This window comes from Phyllostomus discolor, chromosome 10 (genome assembly GCF_004126475.2).
Source record: "Phyllostomus discolor isolate MPI-MPIP mPhyDis1 chromosome 10, mPhyDis1.pri.v3, whole genome shotgun sequence".
In the NCBI taxonomy this organism is placed as follows: domain Eukaryota; kingdom Metazoa; phylum Chordata; class Mammalia; order Chiroptera; family Phyllostomidae; genus Phyllostomus; species Phyllostomus discolor.
In genome coordinates, this window is record NC_040912.2 from 75,453,114 (window position 1) to 75,481,107 (window position 27,994).

The window sequence follows — 27,994 nt, forward strand, 5'->3', positions numbered from 1 at the left end:
ACAGACGACCCCTCCTTCCCTCTCCCTGCGCCCCTGCGGCCTGGGGAGAGGAGCACCGGGAGATGCACACGGGAGCTGCACACGGGAGCACGGAGACAAAGCCTCTGAGCTCAATAATGCAGGACCCTGACATCTGAGCCACGGCCTGGACCCCCGCCAAGCCCCATGGAGATGCAGGCCTGACTCTGAAAGGGCTTCTCCGTCATGCAGGTGGCGGTGCAGGGTCAGGGGTGTGATCTGGCCGGGAGAGGTGTGTGCATGGGCTCGTCTGCGATCCCAAACGAGTATCTGTTTTTCGTCCACATGCGCACATGCACATATGAAGTGGCACTGTTACATAGGCAACTAATGTGTTTAATATTGGCGGCAGCTGCCAACAGCGGGCTGTCCACCAGGGCACCAGCGCTCCACATGGTGATTCTTCCTCTCAGCAATGCGCTGAAATAGGCGCTACCATTCCCGTTCCCATTTTACAGCTCAGAAAACTAGGCCCCAGAGAATGAGCTGCCCTACCTGACAGGGGCACCGTCTCCCTCACCTGGAGACAGGTGGCCAGGATACACTGGCCCTGGAAAAACATGGTCCCTGAGTGTAGCTGTCACAAGCAGGACAATGGCAAGCGCTTCCCTAGTGCTGGCTGCAAGCTGTCCCCGTGCAGAGCGCTCGCTGCTCGTGGGTCGTTCTGCTCATCCCTTGCAATGCATCCGACGAGGACACAGTCTGTGTGGTAGGACCAGGGCAGGGAGCGAACACGCGAGAGCGCCTGCAATCCTCGCAGCCTCTGCTGTCAGGAGCAGACTCGCCGGCCTGCTGCTCCGTAACCGCCCCACGAGACAAGGCAGCCCCAGAGGGCGGCCCCAGCAGAGCAAGCAGGCGGGAGACGACCTCAGTTCAGCCCAACCCTCTCGCTTCACTCCTGTGGAAATATGAGGGACCTAGCCATGAGAATAGGGTCCCCCTTGATCTTTTAGCCAAGGTCCTAAAACGCCAAGGCCACATAGCCAGTAGGTGGCAAAGAGAACTCAAAATAGAGTTCACCTTGCAAAGATATTTTTGCCTTGGCCAGGTAGCTCAGGTGATTAGGGCGTCGCCCTGAACCACGGTCAGGGCACATACAAGAATCAACCAGCGAGTCACAAGTAAGTGGGACAACGCATTGATGTTGCTCTCTCTCAAGTCAATTAAAAAGTAACATAAAATAAAACAATAAAAACACATTTTTTCTTTTCAAAGAAGTAAGAGTTTTTCTTTTTTGAAAAATATTTTATTTACTTTCAGAGAGAGAGGGAAGGGGAGGGCGGAAGAGAGGGGGACAAACGTCGATGCGAGAGAGAAACATCGATCGGCTGCCTCCCGCGTGCGCCCCACCTGGTGACCGAACCCGCCACCCAAGCATGTGCCCCACCAGGAATCGAACCGCCGACCCTTCACTTTGCAGGATGACACCCACCCAACTGAGCCACACCAGTCAGGGCAGAAATAGACTTTTTCTGTTTTAAAACCCATGTTCTTTCCCCTACGAGGATGTCTTTGAAAGTTCCATGTGTGTGCCCTGCCCACACTCCCCCCAGGGGGCAGGTGTGGCAGTTAATGCACACGTGTGTCTGTACTTTCTCATGGCCCTGGGCCCCACCCCAGGCACAGGGTCCCTGTATCACCAGCGCTCAGAGTGGCCCAGGGGCCCCCTGAGTCCTTGGCATCCCTAAACGGAGAGAAAGGGGATGCATGTGGGCAGCGAGCCTATTCTCTGAGCACCCCAACCCCCGAGGGGTTCCTCGTGGACCTGCAGAGGACACCACGTGGGGCAGCCCCAGGGCGTGGCAGGTGGGGCAGCCCGGATGCAGGTAGAGGAGTGGGCGGGGCCCGGAGCTGAGCGGGGACACCGGCTCTGATGGGGGACGCTGGCCTGGGGATGCTGGCCTTGCGCCACCCCTGCACCCACCGGGAGGAAGCACACGCACACACAAGGCAGGCTTGGGACAGACCCTGAGTTTACTGCTTCTCACTCCATGAGGCTCGGGGCTGGGCGGGACACAGGCCCGGGCTCCCGCTGCTGCCGGCAGGGCGCGCTCTCTCGGAAGCCCCGGCCAGCCGGGGAGCTGCTCTCCAAAGAGAGGCTTCTGGTCTGATGAGTCTTGGTCGGTGTCATCCCGGGTCAGGGCACCCCCCTGGGCTCCTGGCTGGGGCCGAGCAGATGATCGCTGGCAGGCTGGTCCCTGGTGAGCAGGACTGGGGGGCAGGCCTCAGGCGGGATACAGTGGGCCTCGTGCTCCACCAAGCCCGCAGGGCACTGGCAGCCGGGAACGCAAGGCCTCACGCAGTGGGCTGCCAGCTCGCCCAGGGGCATGTGCCGGTTGAAGCAGGTGCGCGGGCAGGGTGGGCCACACTCATCGAACACGAAGCCACGGTCCAGAGCACAGCCCACCACTGCAGGTGAAGTGGAAGGCAGGCCCCAGTGCTCCAGGCACCCTGCTCACCCCTCGCAGCCCTCCCTGCACCTACCCCCCACCCCCTGGACGGGAGCCCTCTAAACCACCCCCTCCCCCATCCCGCACCGGCCACAGCTGGCTCACCACAGAGTGAGGGGCCCCGCCAGGCAGGTGTCACCCCTGCCTGGCGACAGTGGCTGGCATAGGCTTCCAGGGCATCACAGAGGCAGGCGTCAGCTGAGGAGCCAGGGCCACAGGCACACAGATCATAAACACAGGCGGCAAAGAAGGGCTCCGGCGGCACCACGGCGTGGCAGCGACTGAATGGGGCGGACTTCAGCACGCCGCACCGGCCATTGGCCTCGCGCCTGGCTCGGTAGCCTGCTGCTCGGCAAGGATCCACCTCGTGGCCCTTGGAACAGGGCCGACCGGGTCCCGGCCCCTCTGGGACCTAGTGGGGAAAGTGGCCCTGTGGTGACAGCATCCCTGGGCAGCTGACCTTTGTCTGCTGCTTCTCGAAGCATTTCCCACCTAGCATTTTGTTTTAGCCTCAAAAACCTCCCTACAAGAGTAGCCAAGGAAGCATCGGCTACTTTTCCTTGTTTGCATTCTGGGGACAAACCAAGGCCCAGAGCAGGCAAGTAACTTGTTGAAAGTCACACAGCCCATAGCAGCGAAGCAGGGCTCGAGCTGGCATTTGGTGCGGCCTTTTCCAACAGGCCATCCTGCCTCCTCTAGCTCTGTGATGGGCAGGAAGCCCCCAAACCGCCCTAAAGTGCAACAGCTCATCCGGTGTCCACCCTGCCCGCATTTCTGTACCAGAGGACTGCTCTGAGGCTCAGGTTCCACTGTGCCATCTCCAGCCTGCCCCCCACCCCAGACCTCTCAGCGTCCCGGGCTCCAGCACCACTCACCTGCCAGCTATTCCCAAATGCAGCCTCAGTGGGTAGGAGCAGCCCCTCAGGGCCCTGCAGATCATCCTGGGCAAAGCCATTGAAGTTCCCGCAGAGCCCGCACATCCCGCCCCGGTAGGAGCCAGGCACGCTCACCTCCACCCGGGACTGCCCATCCCACAGCACCTGTGCAGAGAGGCTGCGGCTGGGGAGTGGGGAAATACAGGGACCCCGAGAAGCCCAAGGTCCATCCTGGCCGCAGGCACTGGGTCAGCACGCCCCCTGCTGTAGGATGAAGGCTCTCTATGGAAGGGAGGCTGCCCTGGCCACGGCCAAGTTTGCACATGCTGTGGCATCTGTGAAGAGCCACCCACAGCTCCGAGGAAGGCACCTTCTGTCTGCATCCCTGAACTGGGCCCCCAGGGGAAATGCACCCACTTCCAGAGGTGCACTCTCTCGTGGGTATTCAGGCTTTACAGAGCACAAAGCGCAATTAGAGTCTGGCTCGTAAGTGTGGACAAGTCTTACTGCATAATTTTACAAATTAAGCTTCTTGCTGGAGGTCAAGGAGTGAATTACTCTTTGCCTTGAGAGTTGGAAGGAATCCTGAACCCACCCCTAAGGAGACCTTAGTTGGCCCGCCCCCACTAACCCTTCCCGCATATCACCAATGAGGAGACTGAGGCCCAAACAGGACTGGTACAGGCCTGAGAGGCCCAGTGTGTTGGTGGCTGAGCCAAGATTAGAAACCAGGCTCAGAACTCCTTTCACTGCACTTCAAGGCCTCTCACGCTGATTCCTCTTCTCCCCTCAGAATCCAGCAGAACTCTCTCACCTTCGTGGCCAAGTGCAGCCAGGAAAGTAGCCGGTAATGCCCACTCCCTCCACAGATACGGAAGCCTGAGCAGACCCGAGGCTCCCCGCCCCCACTCGCCCTGGGCGCACCTGGAGCCCTGGCTGGGCGTGCAACATCACGGTGCGTCCGCGCAGCTCCAAGTACAGCAGCGGCTCTTGCAGGTAGGGCAAGGCCACCAGGCGCCCGTCCACCTGCGGGAGAAGGGAGGCAGGAGGAGGGGAGATGTCAGGACTGAGGAGTGGACGGCGCGGGACTGACCTGCCCCCGGGTCCTCCGATTGCCTCACCGTGACAGCCCCGCCCTGCAGTAGCCTCACGGCCACCTCTCCCAGCAGCACTGCCACCTCCTGGGTCCAGGCCACACTCTTCCGACCCCGGTCACTGTTGGTCACGTGCACACTGCGGTGTGAGAGGCCCGAGCGCAATGGTCAGCAGGGAGGGTGTAGGGGGTTATGGAGAGAGAAGACAGAAGGGGCTGCGCACCTGAAGTCCTCTCCACGGCAGTCCTTGGCCAGCACGTAACTGCAGCTGCCCTGAAAGTGCAGCAGGCGGCCGTCGAAGGTGCGGTAATGGGGGTCTCCGAAGGCCATGCAGGAAGCCGGTCGAGGCAGGCAGCGGGGACAGCAGCTGCCGGGATTCAGGGCGGGGGCCTCATTCTGGCCTCCACCCCAGACATGGTCAGACACACCGCAGTCCCGGCGGAGGCTCACGCAGAGACTCACTGAGGACCAGAGGGCGCTCGGCCTCCCAGACTTCCTGCGAGAGGGCTCAGGGCACCGCCTCGTGGCCGCTCCGGGAACTGCAGGCCCCTGGTCCCACTGCTCCACCGCGGTGGCCCAAGCCCTGGTTCCTCCTTTCCTCAGGGTGGCATCAGGGTGGTGGTGCCACGTGTCCACTCACCCCACTGCCCTAGACCGCGGCACTCACAGGCCCACAGGAGAGCGGCGAGCAGCGATGCCTCTGGCAGTGCACGGTGCCGGCCACGCAGGAGCAAATGGTGCAGTCGTCCACGGTCCAGCGTTCCCCGGAGGCCACCTGTTGGCCCTGGTGGGCGCACGACTGGGTGGGGGCTGAGAGGACTTGAGGGTAGGGGACAAGTGTCAGCCACTCGTCCCTCGCACTGGGTCTTGGTCCTTCTTCCCTCATCATCCTGGCCTGCACCTTGGCATCGTTCACAGCACCTGCCAGCGTCCCGAACCTTCACCCAGCCAAGGGGGCAGGAGAGGGCCTGGCATTCCTCAAGGTGCCACTCCACGTGGCCCCACTGAGGACAGCGGTCATTTCTCTAGGGACTTCCGCTATGACCTGGAGTCCCTGGCCTCACACTCCTGAGGACCATCTGGCTCACGGTCTGAGGCAGCAGCCCCTTCTCTCTCTGGCCCTGCTCCTCAAGAACACCCACTTCATGTTCAAGTGGGGGGTGAAGTTCAGCCCCCAGATCCGTGCCCCAGCACAGGGATGCCTCTGCCCCCTCTCACCCAGAGGGGGCGCTCTTCCCTAGTTACCCCAAACACCCCAGATTCGTTGGCCCAGAGTCCTGAGCCTCCTCTCTTCTATAAGGTCCTCCACCCCCACCCTCCCACCCCCAGCTCCCATGGCAGGTGCAAGTAATGCAGGCACTGCTGGGGGCCCGCCAGCCCTCTCCAACTGCCACTCTGCGGCCCTCAGCCTCCCCCACACATTCTGATGAGAAGAAATGGGGCTGGGGGGGGCACTGTCCATCCAGCTACATCCATCCTCCCTGGAGCTCACCCTGAAGGCCCACAGTAGGGGGTGCCCACCCTATCCACTTAGCGCCCTGGTGGTGTTGATATCTCCAGCCATCGTGCAGGGAACCTGCTAGATGGCAGGCTGGGCTGGCTGCCAGCTTAGCGGTGTGGTACCCTACCAGCTGGTCTGGGGTTCCTAAACCCAATGACAAGCCTCAGGCCAGACCTCGAGAATCCAGGCTTCATTCCCTGCCTCCCTCTGCCTTATGGGTCTCTCCTTCACCCCAGTGAATAGCCCTCCATGTCTACCAAAGAATGAAGCAGCATTTGGAGTGCAGAGCTGGGCTACCCCTTTGGCCCATGGATGCCACCCCTCCCGTCTTCTTCCCGGGCTCCTGCTCCAAGGGTGCAGGCCAAGGCTGGGCACTCACCCCAGCATGTGGGGCAGCAGCTCCCAGGGCGGGTATGGCGCTCTGATGGGGGGCAGCTGAGCTCAGGACAGGTTCGGTGGATGCAGAGCCAAGTCAGGTCCTGTGGAAGGGCACGTGAACACCATGGGTACAGAACGGCCGGGTGGGAGCAGGGCCTTAGCAGAATGTGACAAGTGGGCAAATGTCAGGGTGAGTGGGAAGCCAGGGGCTGCTATGGGAGAGGATTCAACTGCAGCCCACAGAGGAGGAAAGAGACCGGGCCTGGGCAGTCCCCAAGGTGCGAGGGCTTACCTGGCACTGGCAGGTGTAGCAGGGGTCCAGCGGGGCCAGCTCAGACCCCAGAAGACCCTCTGTGCAGTTACTCAAGGCCTCTGCGTGGACAAGAATGCGATGTGGAGGGCAGAAGGGGGCACAGGGGACATAAGCCTGTCTGATCTCACTTTCCCACACTATCCCCAGGCTTCTGGGGCCCGGGGCGCACCCATGTCCCATCACCTTGGCTCAGGAAGGATAAATCCTCTTTCCCTCTGGCTCAGCAAAGAAAAGTCTGGACTTTCCGAAAGGAAATTTGCCAGGCTACTGGGGGTGGGAGCTGGAAACTGACCAGGTGTGGCTTCCTCAGCCTGAGGCCCCTAAGGCCCACATGCCGCCCCAGCTGCTCCCTGCCTTGTGTCCTTCACACTGCCTGGCTAAAACAGCACAAGACAGCACGAAGAGCCGGTTACTCCCGGTTCCAGTCCTCAGTGTCTGAGCCATTTCAGGCAGAACAATCAACCTCTCGGAACCTCAGTTTCTTCACTTGCAAAAAGGGAATAATAATACCTAACTCACTGGGTAGCTGAGAATTAAATGAGACACTGCTTATTAAAATAACCAAGTACAGGGCATGGCATGCAGTAGGTGCTTAGTAAATGTTAGTCTTTTTCTCTTTCCTTGGAGCACATCCCAGCAAGTGTTGATAAGGATAGCTCTTCCCACTTCTGTGGCTGGGCGGGTCCCTACCCCCATTGCCCTGACGTCGCCCTCCAGAAGCCAGCGGCTGGCACAGCGGCCATCCCACAGCGCCCCCTGCTGGGCAGGATGCACCTGGCTTCAGAGTCAAGGGGTCCCTGCCAGCCTCTGGAGTTCCACTTGGGGCAGTGCACGCTCCCCTGGCCAGGGCCTGAGGTCTCAGAACAGTCCCCTGGGCTCAGGAAAGGGCTGCGGCTGGGACTATGGAGGAGAGCTGCTGGCGTTTCCAGTGTCAGCCTGGCGTGGCAGCCCTGCCCTTATCTACCCCTATGTTGGGGACTCACGGGCACAGGTGGGGCAGCACTGCCGCGGCCCAGGGGGCTGGAGCTGGCTGGCGGGGCAGCCCACCAGGCTGGGACACTGCCGACGGTGACAGCGCAGGCTGGGAGGCCCCTCAGGCTGCAGCTGCGACAGGAGTGAGTAAGCAAGGGGTGGGTCCCAGGCCTGGGGAGCTGAGCTCCGCCCCCCCCGCCCCCCCCCCCCCCCCCCCCCCCCCCCCGCCCCTGGAAGCCAGACCCCTTCATCCTCCTGCTGCATCTCCTCCAGCAGGGAGACTCCGGTCTTCAGAGAGACTCAGCGTCTCCCCAGACTTGCTCCTCACCCCACGCCCTAATCCCCAGCAGTGACTTCCCCTTCCTTCTCTTTCCAGTCACTTGGGCCTGAACCTTCATGTGACCTGTGACCCTCCTGCACCCCCTCCCCAACCCCACTGCCTAATCTTTGGACCTATGATGTCCCTGCCTGCTCAAAACCCTCCATCGGCTGTGCCTTACCTTTCAAACGGAGATTCCCCAATGGTGTCTCCCCCACCTCCTATGCACACCCACCTTACACTCCTGCTAGGTGCCCCACTGCCTCCCCACACTCAGCGCTGGTGCTCTGGCTAACCCCAAACTGGCCCCGCTGGCTCTTCGTCCCAAGCCCCACCTCACCGCCTGGCCTGGCCGCAGGGCCACTCTCCTGCCTCACCCACCTCGCAGAAGCACACCTCACAGGGGTCTTCCCCCGGCTGGAAGCTCTCTCCGGGCTCGTACTTCCGGCCCTTGTGCTCGCAGTCTTGAGCGTGGGGTAAGGGCAGAATAGGACCAGTGAGCCTTCATGCTGGCAACAGTGCCAGCGCTGGGGGGTGGGGTTCTCTGTCTCCCGGGGACCCCCAGCCCCCAGGATTTGGGTGTGTACAAGCACGGGGGCCACTTCTGGAAAAGCCTGTCTCTGCTGCCCTGCCCAGTGCCAAGGCAGGGAGATGCTGACCAGGCTCGGCCTCCCCGCCACCCCAGCCCGCCCCGGGCTCCCCATACCGGAGCATCGAGGGCAGCAGTCACTGGGCCCCTGGTGGGGATGGGCACAGGAGATGACACACTGGACGCGGGCACAGGTGACGGTGCCCTCATGACACAGGCAGGAGGAGCAGGGGCTGTCCGGAGGCGCCCAGCTGCTGCCTTCAGGGTGCTCCTCCCCGTGGGCCAGGCAGCCTGTGTCCCGGGGGGGCAGGGGTGAGCGCTGAGTCTGGGTTCGGTATGCTGCCCCTCGCCACCCACCTGGGTGGTTAGCGGGGCATGTGGGTCTGGCATGGGAGGGTATCCGCAGGGCGGAGGTGGGAAGGAGGCCCCGGGCAGAGCAGCTCCGAGGGGAGGGGAAGGACGCTAGGTGGGGGGCAGAGCTCCTGGGCGTAATCCCTTCCCTGTCTGCTTGCTCGCTAAACCGAATGCCAGGCCGCAGGCACTTTCCGTTGTAGGCCAGCAGCAGTGCCAGTACCTGGCATGCAGTAGGCATCTAATAAATGCATGTAGAATGAATGAAAGTCTCCATCACTAACCATGCACCCCAGATAACTGAATCTCTTCAAGCCGTAGTCTTCGCAGCTATTAAATAGGGATTTCATCTCTCTGCCCACCTCACAGGGCAACGGAGATGCTGTTATGGTTCTGGACTCATAACATGCTGGGCAACAGGCAGGCTAACAAAAGCTCCTACTGAACCCCTGGCTGGTGTGGCTCAGTGGATTGGGTGCTGGCCTGCAAACCAAAGGGTCACCGGTTCGATTCCCAGTCAGGGCACACGCCTGGGTTGTGGGCCAGGTCCCCAGGAGGGGTTGCGTGAGAGGCAACCACACACTGATGTTTTTCTCCCTTTCTTTTTCCCTCCCTTCCCCTTTCTCTAAAAATAAGTTAAAAATGAAAAAAAAAAAAAAAAAACCCTGGAAAGAAAGAAAGGCTCTTCTTATTTTAGAACCAGGCAGCCTAATTGCAAATCTTATCTCTGCCACCTACTAGTGGCACGACCTCAGGTAAGTTATGTTACCTCTCTGTACCTCAGTGCTCTCGTCTGTGAAATAAGAATAATAGTACCTAGCTAATAAGATAAGATTGTTGAGTGGATTAAATGAGATATGTGTATAGTGCTTAGCTTGGGGTGTGGCTCCTGGCATGTGCTCAGTAAGTGCCGTCATCACTATTATTATGAATGGGGTGAGGTTTGGGAAGGGGCAGCTTTGAGGGGGCTCTACTAGCATCTGGAGGGGGAGATGGTCCGGGCAGGCCAGGGGCGGGGCCAGCAGGAAGACTGGAGGAGGGCAGGGGTGAAGGCTCAAGGACCAGGGTGGGTGAACAGGGAGGTCGAGGGGAGCTGAGGGGAGGGGGGTGGGGCAGATGGTGGAGCACTGGGTCCAGGGGCCAGAACGAGGGTGCAGCCACGGCGGCAGGGCCTACCTCTGCAGCGAGGGCAGCAGCCCCCCTGCTCTGTGACCTGGAGTGGGCAGGGCAGGGGTGGGCACCGCAGCCGCTCACAGCTGACCTGGCCAGCCTGCGGGAGATGCTGGGTCAGCGACTTGCTCCCTGGGCCGGGAGCCTTAGAGGCACTGTGCCCAGCCCCCTCGGCCACCTCCCTGCCATACCTGACAGCGACACCGCTCACAGCTGCCTGGGGGCCCCTCAAACTCCTCCCCATCCTGGTGCTCCCGGCCCTGAGAGAAGCAGCCTGCGGGCGACAGGCTTCCTGGGTGGGGGGCTGCGCCACCTTGCCCTGCCCAACCTCAGGCCTGCCCGGCGGACAGAGAAAGGAGCGGGCAGGGGAGGGTGTGGGGGTCCGGGTGTGCGGGAGGCAGCTCACTGTGGCACACGGGGCAGAAGCAGGGTCCCGGAGAGGGCCGGGGGCAGAGAGCTGGAGGGCACGGCTTCTTCCGGCAGTGCATGGAGCCGTCCTGGGGGGGGAGAGACCCCGCTGCCACTTCCTGACTCCCGAGTCACCCCATCCACTGCCTGCAGACCAGGCCACACACTGCCCCGCAATGGGGCACCCCTGCTGAGCCTGCCAGGCCCGACCCCCTTGCTTGGCCCAGGAGACCTGAGTCCAGTCCTGTCCCACTGGTTGTCACAGGCCAACGGTGCCCTGTGAGACCCGGCTGGAGGAAACAACTCCTGGCCAGAAAGGAGGATCAGGGGCGAAATGAAAGCTTACCGAGTTCCCAAAGGGCCGCCTCACCTGGCAGGTGCAGAGGGAGCAGGTGGGGTCAAGTGGGTCAGGAAGGGTCTCTCCAGGGGCCGCAGCGACCCCATGATAGAGGCATCCTGGCAGAGCGGGGATGTAATGGAAGACCCGCCGTCAATGAAGCTGTCTTCACACACACCTCACGCACACACATTCTCTCACATACACATACACACACACACAGCCAGGCCCGAGCACCTCTGCAAAGCTTAGGGAGCCTGAGAAGGAGGGAGAAGTCAGCCAGGCTGTACGCGGTGAGATCTGCATGCAGGAAAGCACGGAAGCCTGGAGGCGGGATCACAGACCACTGAGACTGTCCTGTCCCCGTGGGCCAGCGTGGGAAGGGGATGCGAGGGGACGGGCACACCCAGGGAAGAAGGTGAGGGACCAGCTGGGCTCAGGAAGCTGCCCCTCCTGATGCACCCAAGGGCAGAGGGTGCCACTGAATGTTTTCTTTTAAATTTGCACCTGAGGATATGTTTACTGAGTTTAGAGAGAGAGTAAGGGCGGGGGAGAGAGAGGGTGAGAAAGAGAGAGAGAGAAACGTTAATCAGTTGCCTCCTGTACGCCCTCCAACCAGGGATTGAACCCACACCCCTCTGGTGTACAGGATAATGCTCAACCAACTGAGCCACCCAGCCAGGGCTGGGTGGTTCTGAGCCTCAGAATGTGATATTTTAGGAAGATAGCAAGACGATTTAAGAGCAGGAAGGTCTGGAAACACAGGGACCGGCTATTTGGTGAATCCGACAGTCAGTGATAGGTGACCACAGGGACAGAGGAGGGTGTGGATACAGTGTGAGGTGTCTAATGAAATGGCATGTGGGTTTGCCATGTGGCTGCCCCAGGGGAGGGTGACAGTGGCCACACCGGGTGGCTCTGGGCCACTGGGAGTCCAGGAGGGGCAGTGGAAGGGCAGGCACCGCCCTACCCTGGCAGGCGGGGCAGCAGTGTCCAGACGGGGTGAGCGGGTGGCTGCAGCTCAGAGGCTCACAGGGCCGGCGGCTGCAGGTCACGAAGCCTCCAAGGCAGGTGCACAGGTTGCAGGGCTCTCGGGGATCTGGGAACTCCTGGCCGCTCAGGTAGGACTCCCCTAGATACTCACAGCCTTGCGGAGAGGACAAAGAGAGGCAGGGTGGGGGGTAGAGAGGCGGGAGAGGACAGTGGTCACCGCCTCTGAACTTGCACCTGGCCTGAGTCCAGGGCCTCAGAGACCTGGCCTGGGGGTAGGGAGCGCTCAGTCCAGGCTGGTGGGCGAAGGAGTAGAGAGTTGCGGGGACAGTCGGACTGGCCAAAGGGTCGTTTCCCCCTTCGGCCTGCAAACTAATCTCCCCGGCCCATCTATAGGGAAAACCCACGTGGAACCCGTGCCCGGGGTGAAATACTCAGCAAGCCGCTGCCTGGTCGGAAGGCACCGGTCTTTCCAACCCGAGGAGACCTGGGAGCGGCTTGAGGCGACGTGGGTGGCCTGAACCCAAAATGTCCCCTTTCCAATGCTCTTCGAGGCCTCTGGTCAGTCAAGGAGGGGGAGGGGCCCCAGGGTGGTGGCAGCCTGCCCTTAGCACCCGACACTTTCTGACCTTTTTGACAAAGAGGGCGCTCTGGGTGATAAGGATGTGTCCGTGCAGGCTCATCAGCTGTGACCCGTGTGCCACACTGGTGGGGCACGACGGCAATGAGGGGGCAGTGCCCGTGGGGGGCGGGGGTAGGTGGGGACATTCTGTGCCTTCCTCTCAATTGTGCTGGGGACCTAAAACCTCTCTCTCTGTCTCTTCAAAGATCTTATTTATTCATTTTTAGAGAGGGGAAGGGAGGGAGAAAGAGAAGAGAAACATCATGTGTGGTTGCCTCTCACACGCCCCTACTGGGGACCTGGCCCAAAACCTAGGCATGTGCCCTGACTGAGAATGGGAACCCTGACCCTTTGGTTTGCAGGCTGGGGTTCAATCCACTGGGCCACACCAGCCAGGGCTAAAACTCCTCTTTAAAAAAGAAAAGTCATGAGAAAAGGGGGAAAGGGGGCTCTGGCTGGTGTGGCTCAGTGGATTGAGTGCTGGCCTTCAAACCAAAGGGTCGCCAGTTCAGTTCCCAGTCAGGGCACATGCCTGGGTTGTGGGCCAGGTCCTCAGTAGGGGGTACATGAGAAGCAACCACACATTGATGTTTCTCTCCCTCTCCCTCCCTCCCTTCCCCTCTCTCTAAAACTAACTAAATTAAATCTTTTTAAAAATGGGGGAGGGGATGAGCCTCAGGCTCAAGCCTTGGCAGGCAAAAGTATCTGACTTGAATTTAGTATTTGATTTTTAATTGGTTTCATTTTCCGACGATATTCTGTTCCTTGCAAATCTAATTTTCTATCTAAAGTATGACACAAAAGTTTTCTTTTTAAATAAATTTAAATTTGAAAGTGAGTGCATTTGAAGAACAGTAGTAAGTAAATACAGTTACAGGTGCTAGAGGGTACGTAGAAAGAACTGAGACCAAACGCGAGAGTGACCGCCGCCTGGGGAAGGGTCCTGTTCAATCGTTTCTTGTTTACAGGCGTCAAAATTACGCCCAGAGTTACGCTTAAAAGTGGTTAAGATGGCACATTTTATGTTATGTGCATTTTACCAAAATTCGCGTTTATAAAACGTCTGTGTTTTTGAATATCAGGCCCAGGGAGGTTCTGTAACCTGCCCAAGGTCACACAGCCGAATAGCATCCGAGGCGGACGAAGTCCAGGGCTTTGTTTCCTTTCTGTAGGAAGTATTGTGGTCCCTCTGCGGGAGGTGAGGGCGAGGCTGCCCCAGCCCTCCCGCGCCCCGCCCCGCCCCGCCCCACGGCCCCGCCCCACGGCCCCGCCCCCTCACCGTCACAGGCCGGGCAGCAGTCGCCCCTGGCGGGGAAGGGGCACTGCGCTGGGGCGCAGGCCCTGGGCTCGCAGCTGACGCTGCCCTCCCAGCAGAAGCAGACGTGGCACGGCAGGGTGGGCGAAGGGAAGCGCTCTCCGTTGGCAAACTCCTTCTCCTGGTACAGGCAGCCTAGCGGGCAAGCGACAGGGCAGGGCTCGGGGCCACGGTGGCCGCCTACCGGGCCCACAGCCTCCCAGGCCCCGGGGAGCGGGCACTGCCTCCCCAAATTCTCTGTGAGAACCGACACGGGAGACCAGCCCCGGAGGAGGGGACGACCAGGGTGGCGCCCTGTCTGAGGCTGGAGAAAGGAGTGAGGAGTAACACAGGCCTCCACCCCCCCAGCTCGGAGAAAGCGGATGGCGGGCGCTACTGGCTGCAAGGGGCGTTACCGTCGCAGGAGGGGCAGCAGGGCCCCTGGCGCGGGTGGGCGCAGGGCGCGGGCGGGCAAGGCAACCGCTGGCAGGACACCGAGCCGTCCAGGCAGAGGCAGCGGTGGCAGGGGTCCCCGGGCGGGAAGAAGTGCTCCTGGTGGCCCGCGGCTCCTAAGTCCCCAGGCCTCGGGCAGCCGGAGGGGGAGGCTGAGGCCAGACACAGCGCGCATCACGGGGTGCCCAGGAGGAGGCCGCAGAGGGGGCCTCCGGGGAGCAGCGGCCAAGGGGGGCAGCTCTTACCGGGGCACTGCCGGCAGCACTCGCCCGGCAGCAGGACCGGTTCTGCACAGGGCAGCGGAGGGCAGCGGCGGGCCAGGCACCGCACGTTGCCGCTCTGGCGGACAGAGGGACCACGGCAGCGGGCACGGGTTAGTGGCGGGAGGCAGAGGAGATCCCCACCCTTCCCACCCCCACAGCGGTGGACTCCCCAAGTCCCACCCCTTTTCCTCTGGACTCCTCCTCCCGCCCCGGGGGCAGACTGACCAGACAGTGACACAGGCGGCAGGGGTCGGAGGGGTGGGGGAAGTCTGCTCCGCTGGGGTACTCTTTCCCGCCGAAGGCACAGCCTGGCGGAGAGGGCAGCTATAGGCCTGGGAGACGCCCTCCGTGACCCAGGTCACGCCCTCCCAGCCTTAAACGCCCACAGACCGGGCCAGGCCATCCCAGGAGCCCCCCGCCCCCAATCTCCTCCACCTTACCGTTGCAGTTACTCAGACAGCAGGGCCCAGGCAGCGGGTGGGCGCAGGGGGCCCTGGGGCAGGGCCGGGGCTGGCAGCGGGCGAGGCCGTCCTGACAGCGGCAATCCTGGCAGGGGTCTCGAGGGTGGGGGAAGTTCTCGCCATCCACAAACACCTGTTCCTCCAGGGTGCAGTCTGTGCAGAGGTGGGGGCAGAGGTGGGGGCAGAGATGGCGCTGCCAGGGCAGGCCCCAGACAGCCCTCCACCCAGGCCAGCCAGAGCCACTGGGGAGTGCTGCCTGGAAGCTGTCCCCATGGGCGGAGAGGAGGGGCCGCGATGCAGGAGTGGGAGTCTCTCTGAGCACATGTGTGTGTGTCTGTGCACAGGTGTGCATGTGTTTTTACTCCCTTCACCTGCAGGCAGATGTGTGCCTCTGTGGGTGAAAAGGCGAAGGGCTCCCGCCCATGCATGCCCGTGTTCATGACACACGCCCTAGCACACTCTCCATGTGGACAGGGGTCAGGGCACACCGCATCCCGGTGCCCAGCCTCCCTCCTGCGCCTGACAGTCCACTGCATGAACGTGTGTCTCACGGGTAGATACATGAGCTTGTCTGCATGGGGGTCACGGGGAGAGGACGTGTGGGATGGGGAAGGGTGACAGGGTGACACGAAGGATGGTGAGTCTCTCCTCTGCCTCCCCCCCATGCCCTGCAGTTCCAAGCTCCATCAGACTGAAAACAGTTCGGAAGACCGTTGCTTTCTAAGGGGACGGTTGTGCCCACGGGGCCGGGGGTGGGCAGGGCCTCGGGTCTCCACGCCAGACAGGTTCAGTAAGCACTCACCTGGGCACCTGGGGCAGCACTGGCCAGGTCCATGCTGGGGCCTGGCACATGTTGTGGGCGGACAGTCAACCAGGGAGCACCTCACGGTCCCATCCTGGGAGCAGGGGAGAGGGCAGTGGGGGTGAGCCCAGGGACGGGCTCAGCAGGGCAGCGGCGAGCCTGGGAGGTACCTCGCAGCGGCAGGCGTGGCATGGGCTGTCCGAGTCCGTGAAGTTCTGCCCGTTGGCATACACGTGGCCATGGTAGGTGCAGCTCTCACAGCTGGGGCAGCAGGCACCTGGTGGGGAGGTTGACCAGAGCCCAGAGGGTCAGCGCGAGCTGGGCAAAGCAGGGGGTGAAAGCTAGAGAGGGCGGAGCACTCACCGGGCGTCTGGGTGGGGTGCTGGCAGGGGGCTTCGGAGCACGGCACAGCCCCACACACGGGCACCCCCTCTTGACAAGAGCAGGCTGTGCAGGGCTGATCGTCGGGCTCCCACTGGACCCCCTCGGCAAACTCCTCTCCATCAAGCACACAGGCTACAGCAAGGGGACCGTCACCATGGCAACCCAGGCGCCTCTACTCATCTCCCCCCTTCTCAGACTACAGGGCCCTTCCCAGGACCCCAGCTTTGCCATCCCCACAGCAGCCCCTGAATACACTCCGGAAGGGGTGGTGGATTTAGCAATGCCCCCCTTACTGTGAAGGCACACCCCTCCATCTCCAGCCACTGGAAGCCGCGCTCCTTCCCAGCTGTTTCTCCCCTCCCCCACACACACCTGGGCACAGCTGGGGGCCAGAGTCTGGCAGGGTGCAGGGGGCGACCGGGCACTCCTGCTCCTCACAAGAGACCTCGCCGGCCTAGGAGGGAGGAGGGACACTGGGTGAGAGGCCCTCCAGGGTGAGGCAGACCTGGGGCTCAAGACAGGAACTACCTACCTGGCAGGAGCAGCGGATGCAGCGGCCACCCTCTTGGAGTGTGAAGGTCTCCTGGCTCTCGTAGTAGTGTCCCTGGTACTCACAGCCTGGAGAAGGGGACAAGGGCATGGGGACACAAGGCTGGAGGCTGGCAGGGAAGTGAGGCTTACCTCACTCCATCCTGACCTCTCCTTCCCACTCTGACAAGGATGGCCAGCTTCAGGGGTCTGCACCAGCCCCGCCCCACTCTCCCTGTAGCCAGGGCCCCACCTCAGCACCTGGTTGGCCATGAGAAGGTGAGGTAAGAACTTGTCCCTCACTGGTGATGATGGGAGCTTAGGTACGTAAAGGATTTCTTCCATACTTTAGCTCAAGGGGGCTTCCTGTAGGTCCAGGTCAGCAACCCCCACCACACACACAGCAGAGACTCTCCTTGGCTGGGGGCCCCCCCTTACCCGGTGACACGAGCGCCCCACTCACCCGCACAGACCGGGCAGCACTGCCCAGGGATCCTGCCTGGGTGTCGGCAGGGCACGGCCGGGCAGGGCAGAGGCTCGCACTGGACGCTCCCGTTCTGACAACAGGGCCGGGTCAGCTCTGGCGAGGCAGGCCTGGACGCCAGGCCCGCCCTGCCCGGCAGCCACACTCACAGCGCAGCGGCAGTGGGCACAGGGGTCCCCGGAGCCCACGGGCTCCCCGCTGCGGTACTCCCGCCCGTTCAGGAAGCAGCCTGCTGGGGAGAGGGTGCCTCAGGCCCTGCTCGGGAGCCCCCCACTGCCCCACGGCCTGGCCTGTGTGGGATGAGTCGGCTCTCTGAGCCGCTACGATCTCCACCCATGGACTCACCATCGCACACGGGGCAGCAGGTGCCCGGGAGGGGCCGGGCGGGGTACGGGCACAGGCTGGAGCATTCCCGCTGGCGGCACTGCACCTGGCCTTCCTGGGAGCGGGCAGAGCGGGCAGGGGAAGGGGCCATCTGAGCCCGGCCAGGTGGCAGAAACAGCATCTGGGTCCCAACTAGCCACATATTAGACACTGTCCTGTGTGGAACTGTGTCCCTCCCACACTCAAATTCATATGTTGAAGGGCCAACCTCCTGTTACCTCAGAATGTGACCTGATTTGGAAATAAGCAGCTGTAGATGTAAGGAGTTAAGATAAGGTCATCCTGGAGGGGGGTGGCCCTTAATCCAATGACCAGCGTCCTTATGAAGAGGGGAAATTTGGGCACAGACACTCAGAGCAACACGTGAGGATGGAGGCAAAGCCAAGGAACAGGGAGCTTGCCGGCCAGCTGCCGGAAGCTGGGCAGGAGGCCGGGAGCAGGGTCTCCCTCATGGCCCTCAGGAGCACCCAGCCCTGCTGACACCTTGACCTCAGACTTCTGGCCTCAAGAGCCACGTGACAACACAATTCTGTTGGTTACGCCACTGCATTTGTGGTTCCGTTATGGCAGCCCGAGGAAACACATACAGATGTGTAACCTAGCTGGCTACTTGAGCTCCACGTCCCGTGTGGCCTCGACCTCTGGAAGCTGGCAGTCAACACACAGGAGTTCCTGCTGCTCCCCGGGGCCTCTCCACACAGACCCCATCCCTGAAGTTCAGATCTACACCCGGGCTCACTGTCTGCAGGCCCATCAGCGTCCCAGCAGCCAGTGACTCTCCTCACAAGCGTGTGAGGGGGCCATTGAGAACGGGGAAGAGAAGCACATGGTCAGAAAAGGGTCCTCGGCCCCTTCGTCTTGGAGTCCTCAGGCCTTGGCAGGCTGTCGCTCTGGGGTGGCTTCAGGCCCCATGAAACGGCCCTTCTCAGCCTGTGCCCCGCCTGAACGTCAGGCTCCGTGTGCCCACCTTCCTCCCCAGGCTCTGTCCTGACCGTTCCCTGTCCCTGGTGTCTGATTCCACTCGGCTGCTGTGATCAAATTCCACAGACCGGGTGGCTTAACAACAGACGTTTACTTCCCACAGCTCTGGAGGCTGGGAAGTCCAAGATCAAGGTACCTGCGGTTGGGGAGAACAAGCTTCCTAGTTTATAGGTGGCTGTCTTCCTGTTGTGTCCTCATGATGCAGAAGGGGGTGACCACGCTCTAAGGGCACTGCCCCCTTTCTGGAGGGCTCCATCCTTATGACCTCATCACCTACCTCCCAAAGGCCCAAAGGCCCCACCTCCTCACACCATCACCCTGGAGGTTCGGGTTTCAACACATGAAGCGGGGGAGGGGGTGGCACAAACGTTCAGCCTCCGACTCCTGGAGTGTCTTCCCCAGTTCTCCCTGCTTCAGTCCTGCCCACCCTTTAAGGACCAGGTGCACACTACCCCTGCACGAAGATTTTTCTAGAGCTGTGCTGCCCAGTAGGAATGTAACACAAGCCACATATGTCATCTTAAATTCTCTAGCCCTGGCTGGTGTAGCTCAGTGGACTGAGCCCAGGCCTGTGAACCAAAAGGTCGCCAGTTCAGTTCCCAGTCACCTGCCTGGGTTTTAAGCCAGGTCCCCAGTAGGGGGCGTATGAGAAGCAACCACACATTGATGTATCTCTCCCTCTCTTGCTCCTTCCCTTCCTCTCTCTCTAAAAATCAATTAAAAATTTTTTAAATAAATAAATTCTCTAGTAATAGAGAAAAATTCTCTAGTAGTCAAATTTCAAAAAATAAAAACAGATAAAACTGAATTTTATATGTTCCAGGACAACATTTGGATATAATACCCAAAATGTTCTTTCAACGTGGAATCAACACAAAGTGTGGATGAGATGTGTTACATTCCTTTCTTTCACACCAAATCTCTAAAAGCTTTAAAACTGTCTGTTTTACAATGAAAGCCCATCTCCAACTGGGTGGCCACATTCTAAGGGCTCGGTGGTCGCATGCAGCTGTGGCTACTGATCAGACCCCGTGGTCCCAGGCACCTCGAGTCAGTCTGTGTCCCTCCCTCCCTGGAGCGTGTGCCATCTGTCCTGTTCTTCCCAGCGGCACTTCTGGGGCCTGGAAGCTTCCTGAGTTCAGCTCACAAACCGGTTCTGCACACCTGCTGTGCTCGGGGCTGGGCATACAGACAGCGAGACCCTGCCCCTGCCCTGGCCACGCCCTGGATCGGGTCCTCTCCATTCCTGTCCCCTCACAGTGCCTTTGGGGTGAGCTCAGTGGAATGAAGGAACGGACATGGTGGGTGTGGGGGAGAGGTGGAGCGGCACTGGGACTCACCAGGCACTGGCAGATCTGGCAGGGGTCCCCGGATGCAGTCCACTCTTGGCCGTGCTCCCAGCGAGAGCCGCCTTCCACACAGCCTGGGGTCGGGGGACAGACGGGCAGAGGGGAAGTTTGATGGGAGCCCGTCTGGGCAGCGGCTTCAGCCTGCTCCCCTTCTCCTCCACGTGCCCTCGGAGGGCTCTCCTCTGAGCCCAGACCAGGCCAGTTCCTGTCTCTGCCTAGATCCCCTTGGTGGCTGCCAGTGCCCCAGCCAGGTAAAGCAAGCTCCTAGCCTGCCCTTCCAAGCTTTCCAGGACCCAGCATGGCCACGACCATCTCCCCCACCTCTCTCCAGCCCCTCCCCACCTCTCACTGTAAGACTTGTCTGCTCACACCTTCCCACCTAACATCCACCAAACTCACTTTTGAGTGTCAGTCCCAAGCCCTCCCTCTAGCTGCCCTCCCTTCCTGGGATGCCCTCTGCTTCTTTCCACCCTCCACCTGGCTAACAGCGTTATCCTGAAGGTTCAGTGGGGATGCAGGGACTCCGGGACCCTTTCCCTCCTGTGCCCAGGCTGGATTAGGGCTCCTCCCTGAGTTTCTGTAGCACCTGGCACCTGCTTCTATTCCTGCCTTTGGGACAGTACTGGCAAGTGACTCAGTGTCACCCTCTAGTGGCTTGCTTCTCGGGCCCACCCCAGGTCATCTGTGCACAAAGCAGAAAAGAGCCGGCATTATTAAGGTGGACTATCATTATCCACATGGTACAAACGGGAACTGAGGCTCAGGGGAACTCACTCAGAGGCCCCCAACCACAACATGGCAAGGACAGATTCTGGGCTCACGTGCCCCAGCACCAGAGCTGGGTCAGGGCTTACTTTGGCAGGTCGGGCAGCAGCGGCCAGGCCTCAGGACTGGCTCAGGGCAGGGGCTGGGCGGGCACTCCATGGGCACGCAGTGAACCAGGCTCCTCTGTAATGTACCAACAGCGGTAAGGCCCCCGGGTCTGGCTCCCAGAGAGAGCACGGCAGGCAGGTGTCGGCGCCATTGGAGAGGTAGGGCACAGGGTTAGGGCAGGGAGTGAGCCCACTGGCTCTAGGCCTTGGAAGACATGTGAGGGGCTGAAAGAGTGTCCCCAGAGTGGGAGGGGACATCCAAGGAGGAGCAGGGCCTGTGCAAAGGTGTGGAGGGACTCACCAGGCAGGAGCACTGGAGGCAAGGATTGGAGCTAGACAGGAAGTTGGCCCCCTCCTCATAAAGCTGCCCCTCGTACTCACAGCCTGGGGAGGGTTGCCAGGACGACAGGCTGGTCAGACGAGAGCAGGGTGGACATCACCCGAGGGAAGGCACGGCCCCCAAATAGGTGCTGGACTCCCTGGGGCTAAGGCGGGGGGGGGGGGGTCACCTGGCCGGCAGACGGGGCAGCACTCCCCGGGCGGGGTGTAGCTCTCCAGGCAGTTGAGCTCGGGGCATGAGGGCCCCTGGCACCGCACGGTCCCTGCCTGCGGGGCAGACACAGCCCTCCTGCCCTCTCCACTGCGGTTACTGTGAATCACCCTGCAGGCCCCGCAGGCTCCAGGCCTCCATGCCTGGCCAGCCACAGCAGCCCTGTCTGGTCCCCATATGGGGCTTGGCTCTGCCAGGCCTGGGGTACACCGGGCAGCAGGGACGTGGGTGGTGGCTGGGGACAGGCTCTGATTCCCTTACCTGGCAGGTACAGGTGACACAGGGCTCAGGTTGCCACGCTTCCCCAGCCCTGTGACCTTCAGGGCAGCCTGCAAAACCAAGGCCAGGCCCCCAAGTAAGAGACCCATAGGACAGAGGCATAAAGCACCCCAGAAGGCACCACAACAAGGGGGCACCCTTCAGGGGGTAAACATCAGAGATTTTGGTGTTTACCACAACCTTCCAGCAGATGGCAGTAAAGGGTCTGACTCTAACAGAATCGGTAGATTTCCATTTTCCATCTGTTGAGGAATGGGTGCCTTTTTTTTTTCTTTCAATTTCACCAAAGACATCAAATGGGCTAGCAGTGGCCCTTAGGCGCCATTCCTCCTACAGGCTGTGTGAGCACGTGTTCCGTTTTTTTTTTTAGATCCATCAACTCCCACCGTCTCCCCCAGACTCCCAGGCTGCATTTCCAGACCTCACTGTTTCCTGAGCCCCTGTCTCAGCTCTCCCACCACCAGCTGAGATTCTTCCTGGAGTAGAATAGATAAGAAACAGGAAGCTCTGTTAAATTTGAATTCCAGAATGTGGACCAGAAAAAGGGCTTCTATGGAATGTAACCTCACGGGGTGATCTGATCATAAATCCCTAGTGGGTCAGGTCACAGCCGGTAGTCATGTCCCAGGCACACGGCTTTTCAGTAAAAGGTTTATCTCTGCCCTAAGTAAGCCTTGTCCATTGTGCATGTAGGTTAACACACCTTTGAAATGAGCCCCAACCACCCTCAAGAGAGCACAGAACCTTGCTAACTATCCTGCACCAGGGGTGTCCAGCCTTTTGGTGTCTCTGAGCCACACTGGAAGAAGAAGCGTCGTCTTGGTCACACATTAAACACATTGTGACACGTAATCACAAAAAATCTCACAATGTATTAAATAAATGTACGATTTTGTGTTAGGCCACATTCCCAGCCCTCCAGGGCTGTGCATGGCCCGCCGCCGCAGGTTGGACACCCCTACATCCAATTCCCACCTCGCTTTCTCCTTCGGTTCCCTCCTTAGTTTCAAGTGCATTAAAGAAGCTGGAAAACTGTTAGTCCCTGGAACACTTGAGATCTTGCTCCCCAGCTCATGTCATTAGTTTGGCTCAGATAAACTCCTACAAAAATTCTCTCCTGGTTTGGATGTTTCTCACATCCACAAGATAAACCACCCACACCATTTTACTATAAGTGTGTCCCCAAAACACTAAAGCAGTGCGGGTTGTTTATCTGAAATTCGAGTTTAACAGGGCATCCTGTGTTTTTATTTGCCGAATCTGGCCACTGCGTCCCCGACGGGGACACCCCCAGCGGAGCATGGCTTCCGCTTCCTCCCAGCTCTCTCAGGGCCCTGCACCGCCGCCCTCCTCCCTCGCTCCCCACCGTTCCAGGGGTCCGCCCGGTCACCAGCTCCTGCTCGCTCTTTAGGGTCACACCTCCTCAGCCACCGCCATCTCCTGCTCCACGACTAGACAGCTGCTCTCATGGCCCCCTAACTTGTCACTCTGCGTCTAGCACCCTACCCGATGAACATTCCTCAAACACACCTTTGAACATGCCATGCTCTGTGAGCCATTGAACTTTCAGTGGCTCCCTATGGCCCACAGAAGAAAGTTCAAATTTCGAGGCTCACAGCAGTCTCCTCCCACAGGCCTTTCCAAACTGATTTCCTGCAACACACCTCTCAGCACCCTGCTCTTCCTGGTGAAATCCCACTCTCCCCCGAACACCCAGCTCAGACAATCCAGCGATTGTAAAACCTGCCCTGACACCTAGTCTGGGTGGGCTTCCCCTGCCCTCCTGCCCTCTTCTCTGGCAACTGACCACCTACTGCCTTTCTACACCTCCTCTTAATCTGCTCATTGGATCTTGTATTATACCAACTATAACTTTATCTTCGCAACTAGATCAGAAGCTCCCAAGGGCAGGAGAAGGGTCATACAGAGCCTCTGGTTTAGTCCCAGGACAAAGTCAGCTTTTCTCTGAATTCGCTTGTTTCAAACTCCTCCGGCCACTGCCAGAACCAGTGGGCAGGCCCCTCTGAGCTCGTCGTAAGTGGCAGGTGGCAGACCGTGGCTCGGAGCCCAGGATAAGCACAGGAGGCAGGGCTGGAGCCAGCAGGGGGCTGACCTGGCTCGCAGTGCGGGCAGCATGCTCCGGGCTCCAGGCAGGGTCCCTCTGGGCACGGCCTCTGGGCACAGGTTACAGCTCCTTCCTGTGGAGAGGCAGGCTGGTGGCTGCGCTGGCAGCAGAGCCCTGGAGGGTGGGGTCTCCAGAACTGAAACCTCGGAACAGCCAGAGGAGCAAGAGGCAGAATTGGCTCAGGGGCCACAGGCGATCCTTGGTCCAAGGGCAGAAAAGAGACATCCTACACCATCCCCATCATCCCCTGCCCCTCCTGCCCCTAGAAGTCATCTCTTCCAGGTGCCAACAAATTCCCAGAGAGTGGAAGGAGCCTAGGAAGGAGACTAAGACCTTCCTCAATGGAAGAGTGAGGAACCAAAGGCCAGAAGAAAGCAGGTGTGGAGCCAGATGAGAGAGAACAGGTGGGTGGAGGACAGGGGCAGATGGACGAGAGGGGACAGTCAGAGGACGTCCACAGGTGGGGGGCGGGGGGGGTGATGTGGGAAGACAAGCAACGCCATCCTCTTTGCCCTCCATGCCACCGTTTGCCAGGCCCAAATCACAGGGCCCGGGGCCCCCACCCTATGCAGGGGTTTGAGCCCCAGGAAACAGAACCACTCAGAATGAGCAGAAGGCCACCAGCGGCAAGCTCGGGGTGGGGCAGGAAGGTCCCATTACACAACATTCGGCACACCAGGCTGCAGCCACAGGTAGCTAAGGGAGGCACACGGGTAAGGGCGACAGGTGCAGACACGCAGGTGGATCGTGGGACTCACCAGGCAGCGGCAGGTGGAGCAGGCGTCGGGGGAGAAGGTCTCCCCGTTGCCGTAGGCCTGCCCATTGTGGCTGCAGCCTGAGAAGGAGACAGCGCTGTCGCCCGGGGCCCTCGTGCCAGTCTCCGGGCCCGAGTCTCAGATGCGATGGCACTCACCGCGGCACTGCGGCAGGCCAGGCTTGGGGGCACAGAGCGCAGCCCCCTCCTGGCAGAGGCAGGTAGTGCAGGCGTCAGGCTCCCAGCGAGCCCCCTCTGGCCAGGCCCGCCCCAGCCCCCAGCACTGGGGAGGAGCTGGGCGGCATTCACAGGACTCCAGCCGCCTCACCCTCTGCTGCAGATCCTTGTTCTGGAGCAAAGAGTTGGGGGGGGGGGGCGCGGGCAGGGTGGAGGTGCTGGCTCAGCTTCCCCTACCATCCCCCTCAGGGCAGGACGACAAGGAGAGCTGGTGTCCCAGTAGCTGTGGGGCCCCTCCAGTCAGCGTCCAGCTCAAACAGTCACGGTTCCCAGGACCTGGGGTCTGGATAGGCTCCCAGGGGAACACGGGACCCCTGGCCTCTCCTTTGGACAGAAGGAGACCCAATCCTTTTGTCCAACAGTTAGAGACCTTTATCCACCTGCAATCTTCCCTGACGGTGTCCTTTGTACAGTAAGTACTCTACAATGTTTGCAAACACGTGAAAGAATGTGAAAGTCTGGGCAGGTAAAACAGATACCCTGGAGGTTCTCCATTTTTACAAAGGAAGAGATATTAAGAACTGTTCAGACAAGAGTTCCATGGCCCTGGCTGGTGTAGCTTGGTGGATTGAGTGCCAGCCTGCGAACCAAAGAGTCACCAGTTCGATTCCTATTCAGAGCACATGTCTGGGTTGCGGGCCAGGTCCCCAGTAGGGGGTGCACTGGAGGCACTTTTGCATTGATGTTTCCCTCTCTTTCTCTCTTCTTTCCCCTCTCTTTAAAAATATTTTTTAAAAAGAACCATTCAATGTACATTTAGAATGACTCTATTCTAGGGTCCCTCAGCACCCCCAAGCCCAGCGCTCCCCCTTCCCTCCTGTACTGCACGCACACAGCACAGGGGCCCCACTCCCACGGCACCTGCTCTCTGAGCTGTGTCACTTCAGCCTCCAGCTTTTTCAGCAACTCCTTCAGGGGGCGCCCCTGCTCCTGGGGGGCACCAGCAGGGCCAGCGGCTGGGGGGTGGGCCGAGGCCTGCTGCTGGTGGTCCTGGATGTTGGCGAGCCCCAGGGACTCCCTGGAGACGGCCCCTCCTGAAGTCACAAGAATGCAGGGTGAGCCCATGGGTGTGGGGCCAGCAAGGTTTGCTGGCTGTGTCTTCCCAATGACATCACCCCATCATCCACCCACCCATCGTCCATGGAAGGAGATAGGGCCAGTGAGGGAGGAGGAGGAGGAGGAGGGAGCCCTGAGTGGAAAAAGGTGCCCCAGACCAGCTTTCCAAGTAGCAGAAACCTTTAGTTGGGTACCAGCCCCGGGCGCGCTGGCCGTCTGAAGCTCAGGGATCGTGCAGACCAGAGCCCCCTGCAAGCCAGGGTCACTCGTCCTCCCTTGGGCCAGGGCCTCTGCCAGGGGCAGCCTGGGGAGCGGGCATGTCGTGCTGAGAGTGCCCAGAAGCCAGCACGGCAGCCTCGAGGGGCAGGAGGGGCAGACAGACATGCGGAAGGCGGGGCTGCCTTCTGGGGCCGGTGCCGAAGCCTGCCTGCCGCCTGCCGCCCTCACCGCTCAGACAGGCACCGCTTTCGGAGAATGTGGGGGTCATGGGGGCGCAACTGCTCTCTCTGTGGCCACTTGAAGCCTGGCCACTGTGTCCAGGCCTGTGGCTGAGGGGTCTGGGGACCCCACACTGGGCAGGGCGCTGGGTGACACTATGTTGAGGGAAAGGGGGGCCTCTGCATTCAGAACTGGGCTTGGGGACCCCCACTCTCACTCTGATCCCTCCCCTGCAGTCAGAAAGGCAGAAGTGGGGGGAGGTGGGGGCCAGCTAATGTCACCGACATCCCAGAGACCTCCAGGGGAAGGCGGGCAGGGCAGCGGAGGCGCTGGAGGAGGGGGGAGAGGGGAGGGTCTTTCCCACAGATGCAGCTCGTTCGTGGCTTCTCTCACGGTCACTGGGAGGCAGGGGACCAATGCCACCCACAGCCCTCACTGCCCCACTGCCATCACCAAGGAGGGACTGGAGATTCTAATCCAAAACCTAAGCTGTCCCCTTTCTTCCGAACCCGCTTGGCTGAGTTCCTTGGCTTGGTGAACACCATCCCCACCTACTCAGAAATCTACTCCCCACTTTCGCACCCCATCGGTCTCTGGCCTCACCCAGTCGCCCCCCAGCCTGTCCCCTCCCACCTCCCCTCCCTCTGTCTCTGCTGAGAAGACCGTTGCTGAGCCGTCCTCCCGGCCTCCGCCTGCTCCCCCGCCCTCGGCCCGGCGGCCGTTCTAAATGGCAAATCTGAAGGTTCCCAGCGGCAGGTGCAAGTGTGACCTTCCACTAGGGCCACCCACCTTTTCGGCCTGCCCCGCCTTCCCCCCCAGTCCAGGGCCCCAACCCCTCCACAAACTCGGGCACCAAGCTGCTTGTGCGTGCTGCCGTGCCCCTCCCTTGCGCGGGTCGCCCGACGGCACTCTGCCTCCGTGGGCTCCCGTTCCCAGCTTCCTTCCCAGCCAGCCCCGCCAGGGGCGTCCAAGGGTGGACGGGATCTCCAACAGCTTGACCCCCATCCCCATGGTCCTGCTCCAGACCTGCTTCCAAAGCAGGAACAGTTAGGGGGTCGGGGAGAAGCTGGGGGGCCTCTGGGACCCTCAGGGAAGACAGGCCCGGCCCCTCTCCTGGAGAGACCTGCAGGAAGGGCTCCTGACGTTTGCACAGACGCCTCGCTGCTCCCGCTGGAACTGTCCTCAGCTCCCCTCTCCGTCCCCCGATTCCCGCCCGCCCCTCTGGGTAGGAGCCAGACCCAGAGACTCGGAGACTCGGAGTCAGCTCCCGCAGCGGGCCTCCTCTTTCCCCCTTTTCAAAAGGCAAATAATTAACTTCAGACTCCCGGATTCCAGCGCAGCCTCTCCCCCACCGCTGCCTGCAGGAATTCCTCCCCAGGCCAAGGCAGGAAGCCCCCTCCCTCTCCCGGACCCCATGCCTCAGCCCCTGAGCTCCCCCACCAAGCCAGCTCCCTCACCCACGGAGGATCGGAGGTGGGCCACGCACCCCCAGGCAGGGCGGGGAGAGGCAGCCGAGGCCCCAGCTCCTTCCCTCAGAGGGGTCTGAGTAAGGCTGGGTGCCCCCCACCTGGCTGCCAACCCTGAGCCCGTGGTACCCCCCACTTACCTCTGCGCATTCCCAGGACCAGCGCCACCCTCAGGAGCTGCAGGACGAGGGGCAGCCGAGCGGCCCCCGACCCCGCCATGCTCGCTCCGCCTGGCTGCTGTCTGTGGCCTCGGCTCGGCAGGCGCTGGGGGAGGCGGGGTGGGGACACACCAGGCCTCCTCCCACCCAGTCTTTGTTCAGGGAGGGCTTCTGGAGTCTGTCATCCTGCCGCTGCGCCGACCTCCCAGCCCCGCACCCCGACCCCGGGGTCCCAGCCCCATCCTGACGCAGCCCAGGCTCAGAGCTGCAGCAGCCCCAGCCCCGCAGG

General features: G+C 60.9%; 1 protein-coding gene across 2 annotated transcripts; it reads right to left on the reverse strand.

Annotated features, from left to right (window-relative positions):
- Window positions 1-1,975: 1,975 nt before the first annotated feature.
- Window positions 1,976-27,837, reverse strand: LOC114507336 (kielin/chordin-like protein). Of its 2 annotated transcripts, XM_036010886.1 has the most exons (42): window positions 27,688-27,837; window positions 25,449-25,621; window positions 24,510-24,699; window positions 24,355-24,431; window positions 23,585-23,669; window positions 21,454-21,521; window positions 21,152-21,248; window positions 20,944-21,026; window positions 20,625-20,718; window positions 19,762-19,844; window positions 17,402-17,495; window positions 17,206-17,285; window positions 17,036-17,129; window positions 16,577-16,662; window positions 16,417-16,498; window positions 16,024-16,176; window positions 15,831-15,937; window positions 15,661-15,754; window positions 14,838-15,011; window positions 14,623-14,705; window positions 14,380-14,473; window positions 14,098-14,286; window positions 13,667-13,837; window positions 11,746-11,922; window positions 10,809-10,894; window positions 10,437-10,527; window positions 10,222-10,304; window positions 10,037-10,130; window positions 8,627-8,800; window positions 8,302-8,384; window positions 7,613-7,733; window positions 6,609-6,688; window positions 6,318-6,417; window positions 5,772-5,860; window positions 5,339-5,441; window positions 5,105-5,256; window positions 4,661-4,833; window positions 4,465-4,576; window positions 4,268-4,369; window positions 3,344-3,508; window positions 2,574-2,880; window positions 1,976-2,427 (listed from the first exon to the last, which is right to left on the reverse strand). In XM_036010886.1, the coding sequence occupies exons 1-42, from the start codon at window positions 27,764-27,766 to the stop codon at window positions 2,156-2,158; spliced, it is 5,094 nt and encodes a 1,697-aa protein (XP_035866779.1). In that variant the 5' UTR covers window positions 27,767-27,837; the 3' UTR covers window positions 1,976-2,155. The 2 variants fall into 2 exon arrangements, with proteins under 2 accessions (XP_035866779.1, XP_035866780.1); XM_036010887.1 differs by lacking the exons at window positions 5,339-5,441; window positions 5,772-5,860.
- Window positions 27,838-27,994: the final 157 nt, after the last annotated feature.

Coding starts and splice junctions, on each gene's coding strand:
- LOC114507336 (XM_036010886.1), bottom strand. CDS start 27,766: ATGGCGGGGTCGGGGGCCGCTCGGCTGCCCCTCGTCCTGCAGCTCCTG. Junction 24,432..24,509: donor TGGCCTGCCGCAGTGCCGCG/GTGAGTGCCATC, acceptor TCTCCTTCTCAG/GCTGCAGCCACAATGGGCAG. Junction 19,845..20,624: donor CTGCTGCCCGACCTGCCAAA/GTAAGCCCTGAC, acceptor CCCCGACCCCAG/GCTGTGTGGAAGGCGGCTCT.